Genomic DNA, 14,718 nt, shown 5'->3' on the forward strand with positions numbered 1-14,718 from the left:
CAAAGAAAATCACAAGGCCAGTTGAGATTTAAGGGATGAAGAGGAAAAAAAGTTAATGCTGGAGGAGCTGCAAATTCTGTTGCAAAAGCCATGGACACAGGGAAGAATGATGGACTGTGCTCATTTTTGTAATCTACCATAATCTACCTCCCCCACATGCACTCTACAACCATCTGGTTCCTAAGGGCCAAAAGAATGTTTCATTTTAGTCTCCATGAAAAAAATCAAAATCACTGCCCAATAACACCCATTATACAAGTTTTAATGTTCATTGAGGTGCAGACAATAATAATATGTCAGAACTACTGCCTGGCCTACAGTGACTATAAAACACCATTGACTGTATGCTGTATCCCAGGATCAGAAACATTAAAAGGGGAAAGAGGGTGAATGTGCATCTCAGAATTGGTGAATTTAAGAAAACTGAGGCATGGAAGGGTTACATGACTGGCCTAAGATAGCGTGGTAATCAGTTGGAACCTGCATCAGAACCAGTATTCTTGGCCACTATTTTAAAAGCAATAACTTATTAAGCACCTACTTGGACAGGCCACTTGCAAGACACTTTACATACAATATCCTTTGGTACTATATTAATTCTGATTTTACAAAGGAGGACACTGAAGAAAGATTGGTTATCTTATTGAAAGTATCAGAACCAGAAATCACACCAGATCTGTCCAAGTATAGAACCCATTCTTATCCATTATTCAGTGTTGCCTGGCAATAGACTGCAGAGAGAACCTGATGTAAAAATAACCTTTATGTACTCCAAATGCAAATGTTTAGATTTTTTGCCTTATTTCTTCTTCATTAGCACAATACAACCTTTAAACATTTTTACAGAGGAAATTTATACTATCATAGTAAAAAAAAAAAATCTAAAAGAAAAATCAAGCAATGATTTCGGTGTAGGGAATTATATTTATGCATCAATAAAGAAGAAATTGCCTAGAAATGGATCCAAGTATATACAAAGATAAAGTAAAATGAATTTTGAGCCAATATGAAATCTATTAGTTAATAAACAGTTTTGGAAAGTTGGCAATTTGGAGAAAAAAAATAAAGTTACTTCCAACATTAAACTATATACCAAAATAAATACAAATCACTCTCATGAACAAAGGGGTTCCCGCCACAGTAATGTTCTAAATATGTTAATCATGTCAAGTTTATTAATTCTGTTTTTCAAATCTTCTACATCCTGCCCTGGTCAGATAGCGAGGTTGGCTAGAGCATCATCCCGATACACCAAGGTTGTGGGTTTGATCCCTAGTCAGGGCACATAAAAGAATCAACCAATGAATGCATAAATAAGTGGAACAACAAATCAATGTTTCTATCTCTCTTTAAAATCAATCAATAAATTAAAAAAAAAATTTTAATCTACATCCTTAAATGATTTTGTCTGTTTAATCACTACCGAGAAAGGTATGTTACATTTACCCACTAAGTGGTAGATTTGTCTATTTCTCCTATTAGATCTATCAACTTTTGCTTTATATGTTTTGACATTATGTTATTAGGTACATACAAATTTAAGATCATTATATCTTTCTGATGTATTCACACTTATTTTATTATGAAAAGTTTTTCTTTGTCTATAGTTATGCCACTTGCCTTAAAATAAATTTTTCTTTTAGTTAATGTCTGCATGTTATATTTTTTTCCATCTATTTACCTTCCACCATAATTTCCATACCTAACTTGATAGCAATACAAACATAGGCAATCATTTGCCTTTGCATAAACTAATACACTAAAAGCGTTCTATGGCAGCGTGCTCATTCACTATGGCCACCTATTAAGTCTAGGCACTATATCAGACACTAGGGGCAGAGAGGTGAAGTGGGGTGGTGAGTAGGACAAAGCTTCCACAAGTCTAGTGAGGAAGAAAGATATTATAGTGATTTTTTTCTTTTTTATCATCAGAGAATTAGTGTCTGTGGAATATTAAACAGGGGAATCAAACCTAGAGGATTGCAAGGAAAACATGCCCAGATACTTTCTCAACCACCTAAAACAGTGGTACACAAGCAGCAGTTTCATTGAGATCTGGGTCATAGCGATCACAAAAAGTTTACAATAAAATCACTACTGCATCTTTCTATGACCTGCAGTTAAATGATAAATATAATAATAAAGTGTCAGAATTTCATGCATTTAACAAATATTTGAGTGTGAATGAACTTAAGTATGAGAATGAATCAATGTGAAGTTTGTCAGAGGCAGCTAACAGAGAAAAGACAGTCGACAAACTTAAGGACTTACTAGAATTTCTTGGGTTAAAGAGAAGCATATTAATCAAGTTGCAGGCTCTTTCACTCATTCATTTAAATAGTACTTATTAAGAATCTACTATATTCCAAACCCCTTTCACAGCCCTATCTAGTGGTATAGGGGAAAGTAGGAAGGGAAGGGAAACTGCCAATAAAACATAATGACACATAAATTTATTTATTTTTAATTTAAAATAAAACATAATGACAGAAATGGGCACCAGGTTGCATCACAGTGCAGTCTTACAGGAGAGATTATTTTGGCAAAGGCTGGGAGGCATTCATTCTAAACAGAAGGAAGATGTTTGCTAAGAGAGAAAGAAGTGCTAATAGCTTTGTCACTGGGAGGGGCCTGCTGGCTGGGAGGGACCTTCTGATCTTTAAGGTGCTCAGAGTCTGCAGAGCCTGGATTTTATCCTGAGGGTAAGGGGGTATATTTTGCAGGATTTTAAACTGAGACAAGATCCATTTTAGGAGGATTATCTGGCAGGGGTGCAGAGTTTAAGCTGAAGAAAGAAAAGATGACAAGGGACAAGAAGTCAAGATTGCTGCACTGACAGGAAAGATGAGATAAGGCCAACAGAGTTAGAAGCTGAAAGAACAAAACAGATTGGGGGGGAGAGGGGAAGGGAGGATGTCAGCAGATTACAAAAGAAAACACCTGTACTTTGTTTTGAATGCCACCCTTTAGGGCAAGTTCCTATTTCTAATCCCACTCATTAGACAAATTGCTCATGTATGACTAATGCAAAACTGTCCATGGGAAAGCACAAGTTCCTTAATTAATTAATTTGGCATGATAGATCAAAAGAAGAGTTTTCTGTGACTCTCTCCAAGAATCCACAGGGGCAAATGTAAAAAGAGACATCGTATGTCTCTATCTCAGTGCCATGAAAAATGGGAAGCATCCCTCCCACTGGCCTGGGGCCCTGGCCTTTGATTTCCAGGCCAAGCAAGGCCTGCTCAATGCTTCCTCTGGCCACCTCCAGCCTTATCCTTAGAGACAAAACTTTTATCCCAGGTCACAAGGGAAGGGAGTAGATTAGCAGACAATTAACATGCAGTTTGTAGCTTGAAGGCACTTCTTTTTTCTCTTCAGTTTCCAACAGCATGTCAACTGGGATAAGCCATAATGCCAACTCCTAGATTTTAGTCAGATAGGTTTTCTCAGTCTCTAACACAGGCCTGTGTACCTCTGCAAGGCCTCCCCACCTGCAGTGTCCTTTCTTCTTGTCTCAAATTTTGTACATTGTTTAAGATCTAAATTTTCACAAAGGTTGTGAAAGTTGGGTTTTACAAGCTAGCAGATCCAACTCTACATTAAGAATCGGGTAACTTTGCATTATGCTTAGTGTATATATTTCTATATTCTTCTTTAACTTTGTAAGCATTTATCAGCCTCGGTTACTATCTGGTTCATTTCTATGCCTCCTTGCCGCCTCAAGCTTGCATCTCTGCAACACCAGGTCCCATACCTCGCACCTGTGCAGAGGCTCCTTGTTTGATGCCTGCCTGCCTGCAATGGCTTCTCTTGTAACAGTTCACACCTGCAAACCTGATAGAGGGCAAATTCCCATTGTGATAGGAATTTCTTCAAACTTTAGAAAATGATGGTTGGTTTCCCTTAAACACAAACATAATCTTGCTAAAAACTGGAGGCAGAAAACCCAAAAGCCAAAACACTATACATACTAAGATGTATTTTTATTGCCCATAGGATCATAATTTGAATAGCTGTCAGAAATAAACTGCCTCAGTTTAAAGCTAAACAATACTAGCTCCCCATCTACAAAGCCACTATCCTCCTTACTTAACTTTTCATCAGTTGTCAACTGATCACATTAAGCAAAATTACCCCCCTCTTCTCCGAAGTCCAAGTCTTTTGTTAATGGCATTTGGAACAGGCTTGTACAAAGCAAATCAGCTTCTGAAAAGGCTTAGACACCCTCCCAATTCTTTCTCCAGGCTTAAGGTATTTTTATCCCCTTTCTGCATTTATGAGTCTTTGACAGACTTCCCCAGGGGACTGGTTATGTTCTTAAAAAGAAACTACATACCAAATTCTCCTTCTGTGCCAGAAAATGAGCTACTTGTTAGATGAGCTGCTGCCAAAACACTCATTAAAGTTCCTGGAGCTTCATGCTGCCACTGTTTCCTATTTTCGGGAATGCCACTGATCACCATCACTTGGCCATCTGAAGAGGAGAATGAGTTTTTATAAAAATCACAGAATGTTACAACCTTGGAGGTAACCTCATCCCATCACTCCTTTTATTAGTAAGAAAACTGAGATATAGAAAAGTTTAGTGACCTATTGTCAGGTAGATGGTGGGTAGGAGAGTCACTTTTTGCTCTGTTAATTGGCCATTTCGGTGTGTTAAAATTTATATTCTATTTGCTTATTTTAAATTAGGTTTCCCCTCTTATTGACTCATTGACTTAGAATGAATTAAATTATACTTTGCAGGCCTTTTCTTGCAAGTTTGATGAGTTCAGTATTTTGTAATAGTATAGATATGTCAGTTCACACACTTATAATTACTAATTTCAGTTATATATTTACATGCTTGAACTTATAACACAGTTATAAATTTTAACTCTCCCCCAGCCCCATGTTATCAAGAGGAACATCGGAAATAAGTAATAAAAATCTTCACTACCCATAAAGGTAACACCTGGATGTTGCTGTAAACCTCTCCTAAGGAAAGACTATGCCAGACTTCAAATGTAAATGAAGGGATTTAGATTGAAAGTTGCATCACATACTAAACACTCCTAACATTTAAATAACACATTGGTTTACAAAGCAATTTTAAATGTTATCTTTGCACTGTTACCTCTCTACACCTTGTGGGAGAGCTATTATTTTAATTCCCATTTTATTGATTTAAAAAAACCAACCATTCAAGAAATTGTAACAAAGTTACTGGGCTAGCATTTGAAGACTGCCTTTTCTTGTATATTCTCTCTCACTATGAGGAAGGAGGAGTTCTGGATCTTTCCTCCTTTACATTCTCATAGCTACAGTAGTCAACTGCCTAGGATAATTAGCAGGCAAGTTTCTCTGGATGTAGGGGAGGAATCAAAACAGTATCTTTGGAAGGCATTTGATACCAAATCTATACGGATTGTACTGAAAAGTGAAAACCATCAGGTCACGGTGAGCACTAGCAGCATTTGGGGCCTTGGACTTCTCTTGCTGGCGATTTATGCCGGCTGGTTTAAATTCACCTTCAGGCCTGGTAGAGCTGGTGGAGATGATATCAGCCGCTGCCATCATCTGCAGCAGAGTCTGAGGAGCTCCAGCATCCCACTGTCTCCTGTTTTCTGCAGCAGCAGCATCCTGAATGAACAACTCTAGGTATAAGAAAATAACTTATTAATTTAAAAGCAGCCAAAGTGTGACTAATTTCAACACAGTTCTTAGGAAACCTAGAGACAGTCCATCAGCTGGTATATTCAAAAACAGAGAAATCACTATTGTCATTATAATATAGACTGCTATGGACTAAAAATTTGTTTCTCCCCAAAATTCATATTTTGAGACCTGATGCTCAATTTGACTGTATTAGGAGGTGGGGCCTTTGGGAGGTGTGTAGGTCATGAGAGTGAAGCCCTCATGAACAGAATTAATGCCCTTATAAAAGAGACCCCAGAGAGTTCCCTCACCCTTTATGCTATGTGTGGACACAGCAAAAAGATGGAATTGGACCCTCATCAATCACCAAATCTACTAGCACCATGATCTTAGACTTCCAGCTTCCAGAGCTGTGAAATAAATGTTTATAAGCCACCTAGTTCATGGTATTTTGCTATAGCAGCCTGGATTGACTAAGACATAGATCATATTTATAAGGCAGAAATTATGAACAGGTTTGAAATTGTTTTACTTTTATTAATAACATTTGATTGACTAGCCAGCCAATATATCTAAATGTTAAAGAAATATTAGTGACACAAAAGGACAAATTCCTTGAGGCATTTATGAGAACTTTTACTTTTTTTTTTTAAATATGTCTTTATTGATTTCAGAGAGAGGAAGGGAGAGGGAGAGAGAGAGATAAAAACATCAATGATAAGAGAGTCATTGATCGGCTGCCTCCTACACGGCCCCCCACTGGGGATGGGGCCCACAAGGCAGGCATGTGCCCTGACGGGGAATCAAACCACAATCTCCTGAATCATAGGTTGATGCTCAACCACTGAGCACACCAGCAAGGTGAGAACTTTTACTTTAGTCAGTTTCCTTGGAAATGAATTTTGGTCCAGTATCTCAACTTTAATATAACTTGTGTTAACCTTTTCCTTATTTATTCCCATATTTCATTCTAGGAAATTAAAAAATCAAGTAAGTAGAAGACTATAAAAATCACCCATAATTCCACTGTCCAGACTATTAGAAGTTCAAAAATTTTCCCCTGCATATAGTTCTTGCTTTGTTTTGAAACAAAAAATGGGCCACATACCATACACCTTTTTATAACTTGCTGTTTTCAATTAGCAATGTATCATATTCAGATTGTTAAATATTCTTCTATACAATCATTTTAAAGCAATAGTATTTTCTCACATATAATAATTGAATTTTTTTGCTGGATTTTTAAGTTGCTAGAGAGTTTTCACTATTACAAATAATATTATAATGAACTCATTTGTAGCTAAATTTTTTGTGGACATTTATGATTATTTACCCTAGATAAATCACTGAAAGTGACAGTTCTAGGAGCTGGTATTATTTGCTCTACCAAAGCTTTTCATTGTTAAAGTTGAATCTATTAATAATTTATTCTGTGATTTTTTTCCTATTTATTTTAGATAGCAAGTTCTTCCCTATCCAAAAAAAAGTACTCACCTACATTTTTCTTTATTTCATTTACTAATATATAACTCCTTTTTCTTTTTACATATAAACTGATTTTTTTGGAATTTGTTTTGCTGCATTGTTATATAGGTTCTGATTTCACAATTTTCCCCAAGTTGTCAACCAATTGAACCAGCAGCATTTATTTGAATAATCTTTTCTTTTCCCATTGACTTGTTACGTGACTTCTAGCATTCACTATATTATGATACATATTAGGATTTGTTTCTAATCTATCTTTTCTTTTCACTATTTTATCTATTCTGGTGCTAGTATTATATTGTTTAATGACTATGATTTACATATTTTGTCATTTAGAAGGGTAAGAGACACTTTACCGGTCTCCAAGATCCTCCAATCTGTCAAGATGTCCTCGCACCACAAATAAACAAACAAGCAAATAAATAAATACATAAATCCTATTGTGATTTTTATTGAAATTGTCAAAAATCCATATATTTGGAAAGAATACTTCCAATATATAACAGTGTTATTTTTCTCTATTTATTCAAGTGGTGTTTAAATACCTCAAGTTTTACGACTTTCTTCATATACTCTGAACAATTCTTGTAAAGTTTATTCCTAAATCATATATATATATGTATATATACACACACACATATACACACACACATTTGCTACTGTTACTGTAAATCAGATCTGAAGACCAATTGTGGAAAATATTTGCAATACATATTACAGGCAAAGGTTTAATTTAAATGTCTTGTTTTAAAAAAACAGGTCATTTTCAGAGGGAAAAATGAATAAGAGACATGAGCACATAACGCACAACAAAATTATAGATGGTTAATAAGCATATGGAAAAATTGTTCAGCCTGATAATAATGCAGTTTACTTTTTTTAATTTAAAAAAAGGGCACAGAAGATAAAATGAGGCTGTTTCTTATCAATTATATAAGCGCACAGCAGGTACCTTCTGAGGCTGACTTGGAGCAAAACAAAAAAGCTTTAACTGATGCAGGATGCAACCTTAATCCCTGACAGTGTATCAAACAGTGGAAGGCTTTTGCCTAAATGGCCTCAGCTCCTGCCAGCTATGGCAACACTACCACTAAAGCAATGGGTCTTTTATCGTGAGTCATGAATAGCTCACAATTTGTGATGGAAGGAGTGAAGAACCTGGTATTGAAACAGCAAAATCTTCTTGTTACTCGTATTTTAGACAATCGCGTGGAGATGAAGTCAAACCCTGAAACTGATGACTTTAGATATTTTGATCCCAAATTGCTATGGGGCAATGACAGTTCAGTTCTGAGGAACAAAAATCCATTCCAAGAGGCAATTGTTTTTGTGGTGGGAGGAGGCAACTACATTGAATATCAAAATCTTATTGACTACATAGAGGGGAAACAAGGCAAACACATTTTATATGGCTGCAGTGAATTTTTTAATGTGACACCGTTCATAAAACAGCTGTCACAACTTGGACAAAAATAGCACAGAAGAACCTTAACATGAGAGTCTCCTTGGACTTGGATAAATGTAAAAAGGGAAGTCAAAAGAGCCAGATGTTTCCTTCTCTATATCAGTGTCCTAACAGTGAAACTTAGCATTCTTTGTTAACTTTTAAGGAAATTCTATACTTAATATAATGTGTACTGATTAAAAGAATAAAGCATTTCAGGAAAGAAAAAAAAAAGCAGCCCTAGCTGCTTTGGCTCAGTGGTTAGAGCTGGCCTGCAGACTGAAGGGTCCCAGGTTCTACGCTGGCCAGTGGCAAGTACCTCTGTTGCAGGCTCGATCCCCAGTGCTGGTTGGGGCGCGTGAAGGAGGCGACCAATCAATGTGTCTCTCTGCATCGATGTTTCTGTCTCTCTCTCTCTCCTCCTCCACTCTCTCTGAACAGCAATGGAAAAAGTATCCTCGGGTGAGGATTACAAAAAAAAGGGGCAGCTATGTCTTTTGAGACATACAACCCACTCCTCTCTTCCCAGCAAACTTATGCAAAAAATAACCTTTGAATAAACCCTTTCACTGAACTGCTTTTACTGAGGCACTAAAGGCTCCTGATGGCCAAATCCCACGCTGTTATTCAACCTGCTTCACTTGGCCTTTCTCTTCCAGCTAATGCTGCCAACCCCTCTACCTCCTTCTAGAACTTTCTCTCTTTCTTTGGCTTTACTCTCCTGATTCTCTCAAAACTTGTCTAAATATTACTAGGGTCTGTCCTAAGCTCAAGTTCCTTCTCACTCTAGTTCCTCTGCTTAGGTATTTCCAACCATCACCAAGGTTGAAATACTGTGTATAGGCTAAAGAAGCCCTAATTAGCCCCAGGGCTTAGGTATTATACAGCTAGTGTCTTCTAAACATCTCCAACTAATGCTCTTAAAGACATAAATCTCAATATCTTCCAAATATAGATCATTACATGATCTCTACTGATCTTGCTGTACATGATATACAAGCATACCTAGTTTTATTGCACTATGCTTTATTGCACCTGGCAGATATTGCCTTTTTTTTTTACAGATTGAAGGTTTGTGGCAACCATGAGTCCAGCAAGTCTCTCAGCACCATTTTCCCAACAGCATTTGTACACTACATGTCTATGTGTCACATTTTGGTAATTCACACAATATTTTCAACTTTATTATTTGTTATGGTGATCTGTAATCATAATTTTTAAAAATGTAAGTATAGTTGGCATACAATATTATATTAGTTTCAGGTGTACAATATGGTGACTTAACATTTATATACCTTAAAATGTGATCACCACATTAAGTCTAGTAATCATCGGGCATCGTGCAAACTTATCATAACATTACTGACTTGTATTCATCGATCTTTGATGTTAGCATTGTAGCTATTTTGGAGTGCCACAAACTGCACCCAGATAAGGAAGTAGACTTAATAAACATAGTATGTGTTCTGACTACTCCACCTGACTGGCTATTCCCCATCTCTCTTTTTCTCCTCGGGACTTCCTATTCTGAGAAACATCAATATTGAAATTAGGCCAATTAATAACCTTACAATGGCCTCTAAGTGTTCAGGTGAAAGAATGAGTTACACATCTCTCACTTTAAATCAACAGCTAGAAATGATTAAGCTTAAGCTTAGTGAGGAAGACATGTCAAAAGACAAGATAGGCCAAAAACCAGGCCTCTTACACCAAACAATTAGCAACTTATGAATGCAAAAGAAAAGTTCTTGAAGAAAATTAAAAGTGCTACTCAGAGGACACATGAATGGTAGGAAACAGCCTTATTGCTGATATGGAGAAACTTTTAGTGGTCTGTATAGAAGATCAAACCAGCTACAACATTCTCTTAAGCCAAAGCCTAATCCAGAGCAAGGCCCTAATGATCTTCACTTCTTTGAAAGCTGAGAGAGGTGAGGAAGCTGCAGAAGAAAAGTTTGAAGCTAGCAGGGGCTGGTTAATCAGGTTGAAGGAAAGAAGCCAAATCCATAACATAAAAGTGCAGGGTGAAGCAAGTGCTGATGTAGAGGCTGCAGCAAGTTATCCAGAAGTTCTAGCTAAGACAATTAATGAAGGTGGCTAAACAACAGATTTTCAATGTAGGCTGAAAAAACAACAACAAAACAGCAAATGGAGCAGATGTTGTCAAGAGAACAATCTAAAACGAAGCTGGGAGGCCTCTGGAAACCTGAGCTAACCCCTTCCATGTGAAACTGAACTTTTGAATGTCCTGATACAGTTCCTGGAACTGGCTGTGCACACTGAACTCTCCATTAAAAAGTAAAATTTTTACCTACCAATAAACATAAGCAATTGATCATGTATGGCATAGTGTAAGCCTGCTTGCTAGCATCAACCACAGCTCTTTCAAAACAACTTAAGTAATCCTTTTAAAAGTCCCCCTTTTTCTGTCTTTATAAACTCTGCCCCCCCCACTGGAACACAGTTGGGGTTTCTACCCAAATGCGTGTCTCCTGGATTACAATTCCTAAAAAAGACCCCTAAATAAAGCTTTTGTTTGCCTTGCAGTTCTTAGTCAAAATTGATTGACAAGACAAAAGAACCTTATGTTGGAAAAAGATTCCATCTAGGACTTTTATAGCTAGAGAGAAATCAATGCCTGGCTTCAAAGCTTCAAAGGATGGGCTGACTCTCTTGTTAAAGGCTAACGTAACGCAGCTGGTGACTTTAGGTTGCAGTCAATGCTCATTTACCATTCCAAAAATCTTAGGGCCCTTAAGAATTATGCTAAGTGTACTCTGCCTGAGTTCTATAAATATAGCAACGAGGCCTGATGACAGCACATCTGTTTACTTAATCTGTTTACAACATGGTTTACTTAATATTTTAAGCCCACTGTTGAGACCTACTACTCAGAAAAAAAGATTTCTTTCCAAGTATTACTGATCATTGACTATGACTCACCCAAGAGCTCTGATGGAAATTTGTAACGAGATTAATGTTGTTTTCATGCCTGGCAACACAACATCCATTCTTCAGTTCATGAATCAAGGAGTAATTTTGACTTTCAAGACTCTTATTATTTAAGTACTACATTTCATAAAACTATAGTGGGCATACATAGCAATTTCTCTGATGGATCTGGGCAAAGTAAATTGAAAACCTTCTGGAAAGAATTCACCATTCTAGATGCCATTAAAAACACTTGTGATTCATGGGAAGAGGTCAAAATATCAACATTAACAGGAGTTTGGAAGAAGTTGATTCCAACCATCATGAATGACTTTGAGGGGTTCAAGATTTCAGTGGAAAAAAGAAAAGAAAAAAAAAAAGATTTCAGTGGAGGCAGTAACTGCACATGTCGTAGAAACAGCAAAAGAACTAGAATTAGAAGTGGAGCCTGAAGGTGTGACCAAATTGCTATCATCTCATGATAAAACTTTAATGGATGAGGAGTTGCTTTTTATGGATGAGCAAAGAAAATGGTTTCTTGGGATAGGATCCACTGCCGGTGAAGATGCTGTGAAGACTGTTGAAATGACAGCACAGGGTCTAGAATATTATGTAAACTTAGTTGATAAAGCCATAGCAGGATCAGAGAAGATTGACTCCAATTTTGAACTAAGTTCTACTGTTGGTAAAACGCTATCAAATAGCACTGCATGTTACAGAGAAATTGCTTGTGAAAGGAACAGTCAACCGATGTAGCAAATTTCACTGTTGTCTTATTTTAAGAAATTGCCAAAGCTAACCCAGCCTTCGGCAGTCACCACTGTGATCAGTCAGTAGCCATCAACATTAAAGCAAGAGCCTCCACCAGCAAAAGGAATACAGCTTGCTGAAGGCTCAGATGATGGTTAGTATTTTTTAGCAATAAACTATTTTTTAATTAAGGTATGTACATTGTATTTCTAAGCATAATGCTATTGCACACTTAAAAGACTACAAGTAGAGTGTAAGCATAAGTTTTATATTCACTGAGAAACTAAAAATTCTTGCGACTCACTTTATTGTAATATTTATTATATTGTGGTCTGGAACCGAATCCACAATATCTCTGTATATGCCTGTTTGGTTGTTGACAGCTTCATTCATATGAACTAGAGAACTGGGAGGATCCTTGACTCTCTTCTCTTCCACAAGCCCCCTACTCTGTGGTTCACACTCCGTGTCTATTCTCATTGCACTCTCCTGGCCTATGCACCCATCTTTTCCCACCTGGACTCTTCACCTGCCTTAGGTCCCACCCCTCCATTCCATCCTCCACGCTGCAGCCAGCATGATCTTTCTCCATCACAAATAGGATTTAATTCCCTTTAACTGAAAGTCATCACAAAAAGTAAAGTCCAAGCTCCTTGGCATTACAGGCTATGTAGGAGTGGGTATTTCTGTGAATCTCCAGCCAGTTCACACTCCAACAATGATTAGCCTTTTGGACTCAGAAGACATTTGTGCTTCCTTTCTTGGTTCATGACACCTCTGTGATTTTGAGGTCTCATTCACCTTTGAGATTCCCTACCACTGAGCACAGTCTATGGTACAGGGAAGATTATCAAGAAGCCTGCTGAATGGAATAAAGATTTTTCCAGATGGAAATGAGGCAAAGTGTATTATTCTAGGAAGTGGAAGTTGAGCCAAGCCAGAGTGTGTAAATGCTCACATAGTTACGTATGGATCCCATTGTCGGTGGAAGGAAAGAGGGGGTGCTGTGGTAAGAAAGGTGGGCCACCACAGGATCAGGCCACTCAGTGTCGAATGCGAAACTATATGGAATGGACTGTATCCTACAGGCATTATCAAAACAAAAAATAATTTTTTTGAGTAGGTTAATAGTATGATAACTAGCAGTCACTTAGAGAATGAAAGGGAAATACTAGAGAAAAGGACACATAGGCAATTTGGCGAGGGGAAGAGAAAGGGAAAATAGCATGGAATAAAGGAAGGGAAAGGAAAATAAAGGGAAAATTAAGCACCTAGCATGTGCCAAGTACTTCATATACAAAATTTCACTTTAGTCCTCATAGTAGCCTGTGTGGCATGAACAGTCATCCCTGGTCCTAGGAGGAAACTGAGATGCAGAGGGTTGAGAGGAACTTGTGAGAGGCCACACAATCAGAAAGTGGCCGTGCCAGCTGAGGTTCAAACTCCCGCTTGTCTCCAAAGCCCATGCATTTTCTACCACACACAATTCTCAGAGAAGACAGGACCCTAAACCAGAGGCAGAGGAGATCACCAGAGATATCTCAGAGTAGAAACCACCCTGAACAGCAGGAACTGTCAGCCTGGGGACAGCATTACCCAAAGTAAAGGATCACTGAGAAGAAAACGCACACAAGTTTGACTGCACACATGTTGAGTTTGAGATGCTAGTGGGACTTGTCCAGGGAGCTTTCCAGCAGTTAATGAAAAAAATAGATGCATGTGGAGCTGCTGGCTGAGAAAACTGAAGCTAAAGGAGCAGGTGAAAGCATCCAAGGAGACAGTATGGATGGAGCAAGAGAGGAGGGCTGAGTCTCAGGCAGCGTGGACCCTGTGGGGGTAGGAAAGGTCTCTGCCCAGCTCAGGGACAGCAAGGGGGCAGGTGACAGGGATGCTACAGGAGAGAATGTGAGATGAACTGCTAATAGACAGTTCCTTCTCATCTATAAATTTTAAGGTACACATACCTGCTTCTGAGCAGCAGAGTTTTTCAAAGGCTTCATCTGTATAATCATCACTCTCCTTTATACATTTATTTTCCTTAAGCTTCATTCCGTCCTCAAAGGTCAAAGTTTCATTTAGTATGTCCATGACCTAAAGCAATTCCATAGTGTTTCAAGAGAAATAAGCCATATTTTGAAGGGGAAAAAAATTGTGCTCCCAGTAATAACAATTACAAAGATATTTGGCAAATATTTAATATATCTATATTAAACAAATAAATCAGTAAAGTTTTAAAAGTGGAACTATGTTGAAACACGATAGGAACAAGAATATTTTCATTTATTTTCCTTGTCAGTAGTGACAACCACTGATCATATGGCAACTTATTTTTATCCAGACTTCCTGTCTTCAATATTATTCTACCACAGTTCATTTTACAGAATTCTCAAGGTTACCTGCTCTATGCCCTGTTTTAAGTACACAACATTCCTAATTGGGTCCCTAAAACTGCTTCTAATACATATTCCATA

The 14,718-nt window shown here is 37.6% G+C and overlaps 1 protein-coding gene across 1 annotated transcript in view; it reads right to left on the reverse strand.

Annotated features, from left to right (window-relative positions):
• NEK5 (NIMA related kinase 5) overlaps nucleotides 1–14,718 on the reverse strand; it is a 96,249-nt gene that overhangs the window by 8,955 nt on the left and 72,576 nt on the right. The window contains 3 exon segments of the mRNA XM_081129850.1: nucleotides 4,337–4,474; nucleotides 5,511–5,636; nucleotides 14,212–14,338. Of these exon segments, the coding sequence (XP_080985976.1) occupies nucleotides 4,337–4,474; nucleotides 5,511–5,636; nucleotides 14,212–14,338 (391 nt within the window).

Source organism: Miniopterus schreibersii (genome assembly GCF_964146895.1).
Source record: "Miniopterus schreibersii genome assembly, chromosome: 2".
Lineage (NCBI taxonomy): Eukaryota > Metazoa > Chordata > Mammalia > Chiroptera > Miniopteridae > Miniopterus > Miniopterus schreibersii.